At 53.1% G+C, this 12,037-nt stretch overlaps 4 protein-coding genes across 4 annotated transcripts; 2 read left to right on the top strand and 2 right to left on the bottom strand.

Annotated features, from left to right (window-relative positions):
* Positions 1–3,569: 3,569 nt before the first annotated feature.
* Positions 3,570–4,763, top strand: SEPMUDRAFT_138626 (uncharacterized protein; the record flags this gene model as incomplete). Its single annotated transcript, XM_016902882.1, has 2 exons — positions 3,570–4,565; positions 4,635–4,763. The coding sequence occupies 2 exons, from the start codon at positions 3,570–3,572 to the stop codon at positions 4,761–4,763; spliced, it is 1,125 nt and encodes a 374-aa protein (XP_016766109.1).
* Positions 4,764–5,253: 490 nt separating this feature from the next.
* SEPMUDRAFT_146875 (uncharacterized protein) lies at positions 5,254–7,140 on the bottom strand. Its single transcript, XM_016903928.1, has 2 exons — positions 6,336–7,140; positions 5,254–6,269 (listed from the first exon to the last, which is right to left on the bottom strand). The coding sequence occupies exons 1-2, from the start codon at positions 6,952–6,954 to the stop codon at positions 5,842–5,844; spliced, it is 1,047 nt and encodes a 348-aa protein (XP_016766108.1). The 5' UTR covers positions 6,955–7,140; the 3' UTR covers positions 5,254–5,841.
* SEPMUDRAFT_146874 (mago nashi domain-containing protein) lies at positions 7,103–8,361 on the bottom strand. The gene is made up of 7 exons (XM_016903927.1): positions 8,278–8,361; positions 8,189–8,226; positions 8,038–8,133; positions 7,920–7,983; positions 7,779–7,866; positions 7,603–7,728; positions 7,103–7,554 (listed from the first exon to the last, which is right to left on the bottom strand). Exons 1-7 carry the CDS (start codon positions 8,316–8,318, stop codon positions 7,540–7,542), a joined length of 468 nt encoding a protein of 155 aa, XP_016766107.1. The 5' UTR covers positions 8,319–8,361; the 3' UTR covers positions 7,103–7,539.
* A 236-nt stretch (positions 8,362–8,597) lies between these two features.
* On the top strand, positions 8,598–11,974 carry SEPMUDRAFT_146873 (Coatomer, beta subunit). The gene is made up of 3 exons (XM_016903926.1): positions 8,598–9,035; positions 9,098–11,529; positions 11,588–11,974. Exons 1-3 carry the CDS (start codon positions 8,731–8,733, stop codon positions 11,737–11,739), a joined length of 2,889 nt encoding a protein of 962 aa, XP_016766106.1. The 5' UTR covers positions 8,598–8,730; the 3' UTR covers positions 11,740–11,974.
* Positions 11,975–12,037: the final 63 nt, after the last annotated feature.

The following is a 12,037-nucleotide window of genomic DNA, read 5'->3' as shown; positions in this document are numbered from 1 at the left end:
TAGGTAGTAGAGTAGACGAGTCCCCCTGGACCCAGTTTCAACACAGATATCAATTCGGGACTTTTTTGATCCATGTTCCATCCCCCCCCCCTTACTCCCCTCCCCTCCCCCTTTCCCCTCCCCCTCCCCCTACCCCTCCCCCTACGATCCCGATGAAGATGCCGACCAGATTCGGGTATCATGTATCACAACCAGAAAGATCCTGGTTTCAGGCTACTTGGAGATGACGTTGTTCGTATCAATCGTTGGTGTCGTATCGATTCCCCCAGTTTACCGCGTAGCCAGATAGCCGGATATCATTTGTTGTGATCCAGAAATGGTACCTCCTAGGTTACAACATGGGTCAGAACAAGAATGTCTATAGGTAGCCCAACATGGGCGACAGAATAAGGCGAAACAAAGGTAGTCCGGGGTTTAATGAGAAGGGAGTATACTTCTTCTGTCGATGACCTACGTATGCTCCAGATACGCATCATCAATGAACGCTTCTGGTCAATTAGAGTGATTTGTATACTGATGCAGCACTAGGAGCATACAGTAGTCCAATTGTTGCACAGACGTCTCTCCTGAAACATCTCTCGACTTACAATATAAAATGATATTCAGAATGACCCCGATCCAACTATACCGCTCCCTTTCCCATGCTTGCTGGCGAGGATAAAATCATTCTAGAATAACTATGCGGTGAGCAGCTTACTCCGCTGCGGACCGTACCGGCGGTGATTTTGGGTAGACGGACGCCGGACGGGCAGCACGCCCCGGATTCCTTATTCCTTGCGTCAGCCCTCCCGTTCGTCAACCTCACGTACCTTTTTTTTGTTTCTTTTTTTCTTTTTCGGGAAATCGAACGAGTCGGTACGTACAAAGGTTGTCGTCTTCACAAACGGACCAACTCGATGCGTGATTGGGGCCAAGTCATCCGACACGCAGAATTCGACTGCAACATCACGGAACTTTGCTATCGTGTTCCTCGAGGGTGGTCGCCAGGGAGTAGATATCCAACCGAAGTTGCCAGACTGCCAGTGTATCCAACGAGAGAACATGCTCGCCAAGCCATCGATCGACCGGCAACAGAGCCCTGCCAACCGCTGCTCGTAGCAACATTTCCGTTAGCCTCAGTTGCGGATGCGATTGGCCGCATTCGAGACCACCTCAACGTCGGCTAGGGGCACTGCATGAGCACTAGTCGTCCTGTTACTACTGTACCATACTATAGGACAATAACACTACTAGGAGGTAGTCTACTACGGTATTGCGCTCTATCGCGGTCTGCTAGTAAGGCCTGTCAACTCTACCGCCCGATAGCAGTCTAGACATTGACAGCACCAACAACAAGCTCCGAGCTAGGCAAATGCACGGCGCCAGAAGCGCTACGTCAATATTGAGCTCCCCGGCCGCCGTTGTAAAAAATTTGTTGTTGTTGTTGTTGTTGTTGTTGTTGTTGTTGTTGTTGTTCTGTAGTAGTAAATTAGTACAGGAGGAGGTACAGAAGTAGGTTAGGTACGGTACGACGGGTACGTACCGCTAGACTTTGAACCAGGCCCGTCGCGAAAGGGTCAATACCGCGAGACCAGATATCTCCTCGGCCCGAAGCGGTAAACTAGTCGCGCAGGTCTGACCTGTCTGTCGCCTTTTGTTTTAGCACGAGCTTTTGCCGCGTCGACGTCACCGACGGACCGTGAGACGGCGTATGGCGGCACGAGCGCCTCCTGGTTGACACTAGCAAGCAATGACCCGCCGCCAGGGACTAGGAGGTAGGAGTGTACACATGTCAAAAAAAAAAAGCCTTTACACCAGTTCGGCGCCTGTAGCCTGTAGGCAGATGGTCGACTGTGGGGTGCTTAACACTGATCTGATATCGATCGTGTAAGCCAGGATGTCCACGCAGATAGCATTTTGGTCTCGTATCCCATCGTCATTATCGTCATTATCATCATTCTTCATGGGAAAGCATTTGAGTTGTCCTTCCTAGAGACAACTCGCCGTGCGCCTCACCCTTTGGGACGCCCTCGTCAGGAAGCAGGAGAGCGCACATGCTCGCCTCGTGGGGCTGCATATGGGGCGTTGTCTTGTGGCCGGGGTAGGTCCTCACTTCGCTCTCACACACGCTCGCTCCCTTTGCTTCTAGACAGCATCGGTGCTAGGGTACGTATGTTACCTGCAATATTAGCTCCATGGAGGGATGCCCAAACCTCGGATCATCTACCAGGTGCGTTTATCAGTCTATCTGGTGAGACGTCAATCAACACTATCATCATTAGTGCCTGCTGAAACATACAATTGCGTCCAAGCGCCAGTGCGCAGGCCAATTGGTGATTACTGATCCATACCACACTACACTTCCTCCCCGCCTCCCCAACCATGATGATGCTCAAGAGGACGCGCCTCTAGGACAGGTGTACAGGTGTACACAGGTGTGTGCCATCTTCGGCAAAGACCCGGTCATGGTGTGCTTCATGCCTACATGTACCTACCAGCAATAAATCAGTAGTGGCCCTAATGCGACCATGTCTGCCCTCTTCGTACGCAGGAGATGCGGTCAGCGGACTGCTAAGAGACTTTTACCCTTTCACCATCTGTCCTAGCCCCCCACTCGCGACGATGACGCATGAAAGCTGAGGCCTCGCGTGCAAGAGGAAAATATGTGTTTCGAAGACAGCTAGGACGGGAGGTATACCAAATGCGGAGCACGTCACAACATAGCTGTTCATCGTAGATCCGAGCGAGCACGGGCGGATCGGAGACAGATTGTCGTGTAGCGATCGCCCCGGACGTACTCATGACTGTGAGCATCACACACTACCCATTTAGTATCCAAGCTACTCGAAGAGCTGACCCGTCACTATACGACCAACGTTCTCGGGGAGTCCCTGGCGCGAGCGTCTTGGGGCCGCGGCCAGCACTCATGTGGTGCTCGCCCTAGGGCTTCGTCAGTATTCAGGTCTCGACGCTCTCAACATAGCCAGCCTCCAGAGCCATTCGTAAGTCTCCCCGTAGCCTGTACATTACCCAAGCAGGGCAATTTAGCGAGCGGAACCTAGCATTCATGCTATTCATGCTATTCTGAGCGCCGTGAAGTATGGCTTCGAGCCTATACACCTTGATCCCGGCAAAACAGAGGCTTTTCCTCCGGATCGTGATATGCGACACTATCGACCACCTGTAGGAGGCCACTGTAGGCACCACCTAGCAGTCCACGTGCCCGAAAATGATGATACGGGCAGTCCACATTCAGGGCGACGGCGTCAGGGTAGAGTCAAGATTGGACTCATGCAGGGCGTTCCTCGTCGAAGGACCTCAGCAACTATGCCCTTGCTCTTACCGCATCAAGTGCCAAACGCTCCGGCATAGTCAGAATCGCGGCAATTTGTAAGTGCGGTACTTGCACGCTGTGTCCGGGCGTAAACAAGTTCTGTGGGTCAGTCATACAAGTACCCGCGGTAGCAAGAGTCCTTATACATCTCTCCAGGCACTGTTTTGTGAAGAAACCCCCAACATACCGTCTTTCCATTTCCCTTTCCCAGCATACACAAAGCACACTCCCGACACCACTTGTTGTACTCATCACCATGGTCGACCATCGCTGGCATTATCCCAAGGACATCGCCAACGATCTGGATGGCGTTGACCTGCCCCCAAAAATCAAGGCAGAGGTCTTAGCTTGCGCATGGGAGTACGCACGATGCGTAATCCCACAGTATACCAACTGGAAGCGCTACGTGGCGTTTATGCGAATCATCATCATTGGCACCATCGCAGAGTTCAAAGGCTCCCTCTTCGATCTCACAGCCGACGACAAGAACATGCTCGGCTTTGATCTCGACCAAGTGCTTGACGACCTTTTCGAAGACACACCAGGGGCGAAGGACATGGCGCGCGAGTACAGGACCTTTTTGACTGTGACCAGCGACAAGACCAGTGAACGAGTACACGACCAATTCTTTTCCCGATATGCCAAAGCGGTGTCATCACATCCCGCAAACTGGTTCCGGCTGCGTGATTGCGACGCACTCTGCCGCTTCACCATCGCGTCAGCCCTGGTCTGTAACGACATGGATGATGTCTGGTTTACCGACCTGCAGTGGGAGGTCTTGACTGAAGTCGGCGACACTCTCTACGATGCCATTGCCTTTTACAAGCACCGAGCCGAAGGAGAGACCAACAACACGTTCGCCTATATGCCACAAGAGATCCGGGTCGATACCTTCCGGAATGCCCGCGAAGTGCTGTGGGCGCTCGATGTCGCATTTGCCAAGAAGCCCGAGTGGCAAGTGGTGATCAACATGGTCCGGTTCTTTGGCGGACCCATTCACATGATGATGCGTCGATATCGATTTGTCGAAGAAGGCCTGGTGATTGGGAAGAGTGAGGATGATAGCGTGCGAGCAGCGGCCAAGAAGCACGAAAAGCTCTGGCATCGATTGGAAGGACGGACCGAGTCGCATGAGCAGGAGGGCCAGATTCGTTACGAGAAGATTCTCAGCAAACAAGACCGTCTGCTGTTTCGTGGCTTTGTCGACATTCTAGAAGAAAGCATCCGCCAAGACAGCCCGCTGGCATGTCCCGTATATACGACCACGCACCATGGGAAGCGGCGGAAAACGTCGGAAGCAGCAGACGACAGCAGCGACAAGGCACGGTTCGGGGGTGCACTGCAGGACGTGTCGGCGCGCGAGCAGTGGAGGTCGTATGCATCGACGTTGAATGAGCGCGTGAAGCTGGCTTTTCCGGAAGTCGAGGTAATACCTCAACTCCCAGCATAGGTGGTCGGCGGGCAGACCGAAGGGGCGTTTGTTGAATATTCATCTTTTTCCGGCGTCCGCGTTATGATCAGGTATCCCGTTTGTGCGGTTTGTGCAGTGCGTGTATGTATCTCAATCTTTTCTTCTGTGCCATGGTCCGCTCTCGAGCCCTGGTGCTCACCTCATCATCACTCATACCTACTGCCAATCGTCTTGAATCTGAAGTGCCTTTGTGTTCATGGTCCAGAGAGAGGAGCCGGTATCCGCCGCGGAGAGTGTGGCAGCTCGGTACATGTACCCGCCTGGATGAGTTCCTCTGAGACAAATGGCCACGACTTGGAGCCTTGGGCGCTCTTGTCGGGGGCGATATCGTGCCCAGAGTAAATGTTGTCGGGAGGAGGAGGAGGAGGGAGAGGAAGATGGGAAAGACAAGATGCCTGAGGTCGGGTGAGGTAAGAAGTAGCTTAAGTCCCAAGCCCGTTTGCCCAGAGAATTCCCGCCAAGCAATAAACTCCTCTGCAAAAGGCAACTACACTAGTGGATACCTACCTGACATACCTACCTACCTTCTAGGTAAGTTCAACTTGTGATCCAGTGTTCAGAGACGCCGACGTTTTGAATGCTCGTCGTGAGGTCTCATGTACCTATCCATCGATGCCACCACGTGATACCATCGCATACTTACCTCACCTTACATGTACACGGACACCGAGCGAGCAGACAACCACACGCACCCGGTCGTGGTTCAACACGTCCTGCAGCAGAAACTACCATGTTGTAACCATACCATACCGTATACCACTTGCAGGTAATCAGGGCGCCCTTTTCTCTTGGGGTCCTCTTCGCGCATATGCTGTCTGTCTGTGCTACGCGATCAACACAAACGAGCCCTCAATCAACTGCAACCCTTCCAACTCCCCAACCCGTTCATTTCCGCTGAAACTAGAAACAAGGAGAGGTGTCTGTCCACCCGTTAAAATGCGCCTGAACGCTATCAAAAAAACGAACGTCACACACATCCACACGGCGACAACGTCCCGTTCCCTATCGACACGATACCTGCTGTACCATCCGACGCATGGTCGAGTCGGCGGTGCTCCTACCGGAACTCAACAGCCCCCAGACAACCCCGATCCTCCACATGTCGCAACTCCAGCTGTTGATACTTTTCACTCTTGGCATGGAAATAGATACCACTGACCTCCCCATTCACCTGATTGAAGCATATGTAATAGAAGCCTTCAAAGCTCGCTCCACTAATCGTCTTGACCCGGTGATCCGGTACGAGAAAGTACTCCTTCCACCTCATAAACATGTATTCCTGATCCGCAGGATTGCTCATCGTGAAGGCAGGATTTTGCCTGGCATCTTTGGCAAGAGGCCGCCAGCGTGGAAACCGGTTCCAGTGTTGGAGGTCGACTTTCTCCGAGGAGCCCCAGGAGGGATGGGATGTGCGGAAGAGGTATTTGGGGCCGATGATTTCGCCTTCGAAAAAGGTGGTGAGAGTGGGGTGATCGTCTGTCAGGCCTGCGAGGTGAAGAGTATATTAGCATTCCGGGGCCACCACACATGATGGTTGTGGCGCTCTCTCACCTTGGATGCGTAGATAGCCACAAAGCGTGGATTCTGCAAGGTCTACGTCCTTGAGCTCCACTTGAACATCGTATACTTGATGGTCTGACTGCTGTGTGCCTCTGAACTTGCTGCCGGGCCGCAAAAACGACGTGGTAGAGTTAGGTGCGATGCATCGGTTGTAATCGAGCTCGGGATAGTGGAGATAGAGTGGCGCAGGTGGTATATCGTCCGGTTCCGCTGACGAAATGGCAGCATTAGACATGGAATGCGCGAGTTGGGCAGCCTTATAGTCGGCATCGGAGGGTGGCGGGAGCAGGCCAATCGTGGGACTGGAGGGCTCGACTGCTGTGCTCGCATCTTCAGCCCGTTCAGCTTTCGGAGAAGACCTTCTTTCCACCTCGCCAGGTGCCTCGCTCACTGGTGTCAGCACTTGCACCGGCTCTGTGATGTCGTGCTCCCCTTCACTTCTCCCGTTCGCACCAGCGGGCGAGTGCGATGCTGCCTCCACGTGCTCTTCGCTTGATATGTTGTGCTGCTCCCGACGATCTTCGGGTGGACATCCGTGCCGCGCACTCTCTGTATCAGCCGCTATCACATTGACGGGCGAACCCAGATGGTCGTCACTGGGAGTGGGCATTCTCGAGGACTCGTGTGATGTGTATGCGGAGGGTACAGTAGGTCAGGTCGGAGGAATGATCATGGTATGCAGGCAAATGGTGGACATGAGACCAGAGAGGAGAAAACGCCGCACGAAGGACACGCTAAGAGTGGAAACGAGGTCTATGAAGGAGTCGTGGTATCGTTAGGGTATGTATTATGCTTGTCTGGTGGTAGAGTGAGCAGTGGGAGAGTGAGAGAGTGATGCGATCCATGGACATGACGTGCGACTCAGGTGGTCGTGGTGAAGAGGTGGGTGGGTGTCTGGAGATGCCGGTGCCGAGACGGAAGTAACCTTATTTTCCGGGCCCACGGACTCTCTTTCCTCTTTCCTCTTCCCCCTCCCTCCCCTGCCTCTGCCTTTGACCACTCGCGCCCAGGAGGGAGTGCGACAATTAGGCAGGCAATACATCTGCCGCCACTGGGAGGGTCCCGCTGCCCGAGTAGAATTACTGAGGTGGCAAGTCTGTAGGTCGTTCGAATCACCACCAGTTCTCTCCATCGTGGCCATCATAGCAGAACGTGTCGGAAGTCGTTGGTCAGACGTCCTCCACTTCTTGAATGCTTATATTGGCTTGATCTGGAATCGGTCAGCATCAAGCAACGCTTGTTCTCTCGGGCGGCCCACCTTGAAGTGTAGTGAGATCAGGGAGAAGACCAGAGCCTTCAGGTCTTGGACGAGATAGTAGAAGACACGCAGGCCTTCGGGGTCCTCAGACTCGTTCACGTCCACCAGAGAGCCAATCTTTGCCGTCTGTTCGAGCGTTAGCATGGGATATCATTCTTGCGCCAATTGCTCCTGACCTCAAACGAAATGTGCTCGCCTCCCATACGGATCTCGAGTTCCTGTCTTCCATCCTTGTTCTTCTGTGGCCACTTGGTGTCATCTTCCCTGTTTGGCATTAGTGCTGCGAGCAAGTGAAGCGCCTCGGATGTCTATCCTACTTCATGATCTCGCTGTCCTTGATGATTCGCTTGATTTCCTGGACCATCAGTGCACTCACGCACACTGTCCCTGTCAGCGAAAAAGTCCGAGTGTGGGGAAGAATGATGTGCTACATACTCTCTTTGCGGATGAGGGAATCATTGCGGTAATTCGAGTTGTTGGCATATCGTGCAATGGCAGACCGTCCATCGCCCACGACACGAAAGTCAAATTCTGGCAGGTGTTCAGCTTCTTCCCCTGTGTCGTCTTGAAATATCGGCCGGCTTACCCAAGAACTCGTGTCCGAAGCGGCCAGAGTGTCCCGAGCTTTTCACGTGTCAGTCCAAACGCGCTCCGTGCTTCAAAGGATAGACATACTAATAGCGAACGTAAAATGGTTCACCTGTGGATTCGGGCATTGTGTGCGAGTGTGGTGTGGCGGGGTAGTAGTGTTGAGAAGGAGACTGCAGCGTAGGAGGTGTTTAGATATGTACGCCTTGGTGTAGGAGGTAGGGCTGTTCTTCAGGCTTGGCTTGGCATGTACCGTGGAACTTGAGGTAGGGTACCTGAGATTTGGCGACGCAACGTAGACACTACTACCACCTTACACCACCACCTCTCAGCTCCATTACGACCTCCACCACGACAACACCTCTCTACCGCCTCATATACCTCCTCTCCTCCTCCCTTCCCTCCTCCTCCGCCGCCGCGCCTCTACCCATTCGACGTCGAATTAGCGACCAAAGCTGCAGCAGTCCGGCAGTGTGCCATCGGAGCAACGAGGGGCTGGCTCCATAAAGTGCTGTCTGTTGCACATACGAGCCGCCCATCATGGCGACCTTTCTCGAAAACTCGTACAGTCTGGTGCACCAGGACAATCTTGCCGATCTGCCGTCACAGCAAGATCTCAAGAACCAGCTGGAAAAGGGCACAGATGACAGTAAGCAAGAGACGATGAAGCGCATATTGACGGTCATGCTCAACGGGGATCCAATGCCTGGCCTGCTCATGCACATTATTCGTTTCGTCATGCCGAGCAAGAGCAAAGCGTTGAAGAAGCTGTTATATATTTACTATGAAATCTGTCCCAAGCTGGACTCCAATGGCAAGCTCAAGCAGGAGATGATTTTGGTGTGGTACGCATCAGCCTCAGCCTCAACAATGGAATTGGGCTAGGTAGTGAACTGACTTCCCGCAGTAACGGCATTCGAATGGACCTGCAACATCCCAACGAGTACATTCGCGGCAACACCCTTCGCTTCCTGTGCAAGCTGCGCGAAGCCGAACTGATCGAGCCTCTTCTTGCCCCCGCACGCGCCTGTCTGGAGCACCGTCACTCATACGTTCGCAAGAACGCCGTCTTTGCTATTGCCTCCATCTTCCAGCACTCGGAACATCTCATGCCCGATGCGCCCGAGCTCATCCAGAACTTCCTCGAGTCCGAGAGCGACAACACCTGTAAGAGAAACGCCTTCGCCGCCCTGCTCAGTATTAGCCACGAAAAGGCGCTGGAGTACTTGAGCGGTGTGTTCGAGGGCATACCCAACGCGAGCGAACTACTCCAATTGGTCGAATTGGAGTTCATTCGGAAAGATGCCGTGCAGAACTCGGGCAACAAGGCGCGATACCTCAGACTCATCTTCGACCTGCTAGAGGCCAAGGAGTCGACGGTGGTGTACGAGGCTGCTTCATCGCTCACAGCACTCACAAATAACCCCGTGGCAGTCAAGGCCGCAGCCGCCAAGTTTATCGAACTGGCCATCAAGGAGTCGGACAACAATGTCAAGCTCATTGTGCTGGAAAAGGTCAACTCGCTGCGAAAGGCCAATGAGGGCGTTCTGGACGACCTAACAATGGAGATCTTACGTGTGCTCTCGAGCCCCGATCTGGACGTACGGAAGAAGGCTCTCGAACTTGCCATGGACATGGTCTCCAGCAAGAATGTGGAAGAGGTCGTGCTACTGCTGAAGAAAGAGTTGGCCAAGACGGTGGACGAGCAGTACGAGAAAAACAACGAGTACCGATCACTTCTGATCCACTCGATACATCAATGTGCCATCAAGTTCTCCGAGATCGCACAAAGCGTCGTGGGTCTGCTCATGGACTTCATCTCCGACTTCAACAATGCCTCAGCTGTGGACGTCATATCTTTCGTCAAGGAGGTGGTCGAACGATTTCCAAAGATGCGCAGCTCCATTGTTGAGAGATTGGTGTCGACTCTGAGCGAGGTGCGCGCAGGCAAAGTATATCGCGGCAGCTTGTGGATTGTGGGAGAGTACTCGCTGGAGGAGAAGGACATTCGGGACGCGTGGAAACGGATTCGTGCCAGCCTAGGCGAGATTCCAATCGTTGCCTCTGAGCAAAGACTCTTGGACGAACAGCCCGATGGCGAGGCAGAATTGAATGGGCACACGAACGGTGATGCCAAGGCTGCGCAACCCACTGGCTCGAGAAAAGTCCTCGCTGATGGCACTTATGCAACTGAGAGTGCCCTCACGAGTAACGCATCTGTAAAGGCCAAACTTGACGCGGTGAAGTCTGCACAGAACCCGCCTTTGCGACAACTCATTCTCGACGGCGACTACTTTTTGGCGACAGTGCTCTCTTCGACTCTGACCAAGCTCGTTATGCGACACTCTGAGATCTCGAATGACGCTGCGCGGACAAACGCCCTTCGTGCAGAGGCGATGCTGATCATGATTTCGATCATCCGCGCTGGACAATCGCAATTTGTCAAGGCTCCCATTGACGAGGACTCGGTCGACCGAATTATGTCCTGTGTGAGGTCACTTGCAGAATTTCAACAAAAGAAGGACCTTGAGGTTGCCTTTTTGGACGACACAAGACAGGCATTCAAGTCCATGGTCCAGGTCGAGGAGAAAAAGCGGGCTGCCAAAGAAGCGCTGCTTCAGGCCAAGAACGCCATCCAAGTCGATGACCTCGTATCCATACGACAACTGAAGCCCAAGAACGCCATTGACAATGCAGACGAAGCGGAGTTGGATCTAGAAAAGGCCACTGGCGGCGACGCCACGACGGAGGATCTGACCTCGAAGCTCAGCCGTGTCGTGCAGCTCACTGGTTTCTCCGATCCAGTGTATGCCGAAGCATATGTGCAAGTCCACCAGTTTGACATCATTCTCGATGTGTTGCTTGTCAACCAGACTCGCGACACGTTGCAGAACCTATCAGTGGAGTTTGCCACACTTGGAGATCTCAAAGTGGTAGAGAGGCCAACGACACAAAATCTTCCCGGCCTCGACTTCCTCAACGTGCAGGCTACCATCAAAGTCTCATCCACGGACACAGGCGTCATCTTTGGAAATGTGGTATATGATGGGCCTGCATCGACCGAGTCGAACGTGGTCATTCTCAACGACGTCCATGTCGACATCATGGACTACATTCAGCCCGCTTCTTGCACCGAGACACAATTCAGGACAATGTGGACCGAGTTCGAGTGGGAGAACAAGGTCAACATCAACACCAAAATGCCTTCTGGATCTGGGTTGCGAGACTTTTTGCAACGCCTCATGAAGGTGACGAATATGAGCTGTCTGACGCCCGAGGCGAGCTTGGAGGGCGAGTGTCAGTTCTTGAGTGCTAATCTCTATGCTCGCAGTGTCTTTGGTAAGTCATCAGCGCGGACTGTGGTTCCTAGAGCGATGATACTAATTTCTGTGTTTAGGCGAGGATGCTCTGGCAAACTTGAGTGTAGAAAAAGAAGGCGAGAACGGGCCCGTTACTGGATTCATGCGGATACGCAGCAGGTCGCAAGGTCTTGCTTTGAGCTTAGGGTCACTCAAGGGTTTGACCAAGATTGGCGAGATGATGCTATAAGGTCTATACGAAATTGTAGGAGAGGGCTGACACCGCGATGCTTCGCTGGAAATACCTGCGCTATTGGTACGAAATTGGCTGGTATGATTGAGGCGAGATACTAGCGGGTATTACAGCGCGAAGTATAGCGTATAGCGTTGAAGCCTGCTGATTGCTCTATCGAAATCGACGAGCGGTACAAAAGTCCAGCGGTAAGAGAGATAGAAAGTAGGGAGCTCTAAACCTATTAAGAGGCCAAATGGGTTTCCATATATCATATATGGCGTGAGGCATTTTAGGGTTAACCCTAAAATGCCCT

This window comes from Sphaerulina musiva (assembly GCF_000320565.1).
Source record: "Sphaerulina musiva SO2202 unplaced genomic scaffold SEPMUscaffold_1, whole genome shotgun sequence".
Taxonomy (NCBI): Eukaryota; Fungi; Ascomycota; class Dothideomycetes; order Mycosphaerellales; family Mycosphaerellaceae; genus Sphaerulina; species Sphaerulina musiva.
This window is presented reverse-complemented; position numbering and strand designations above follow the sequence as displayed.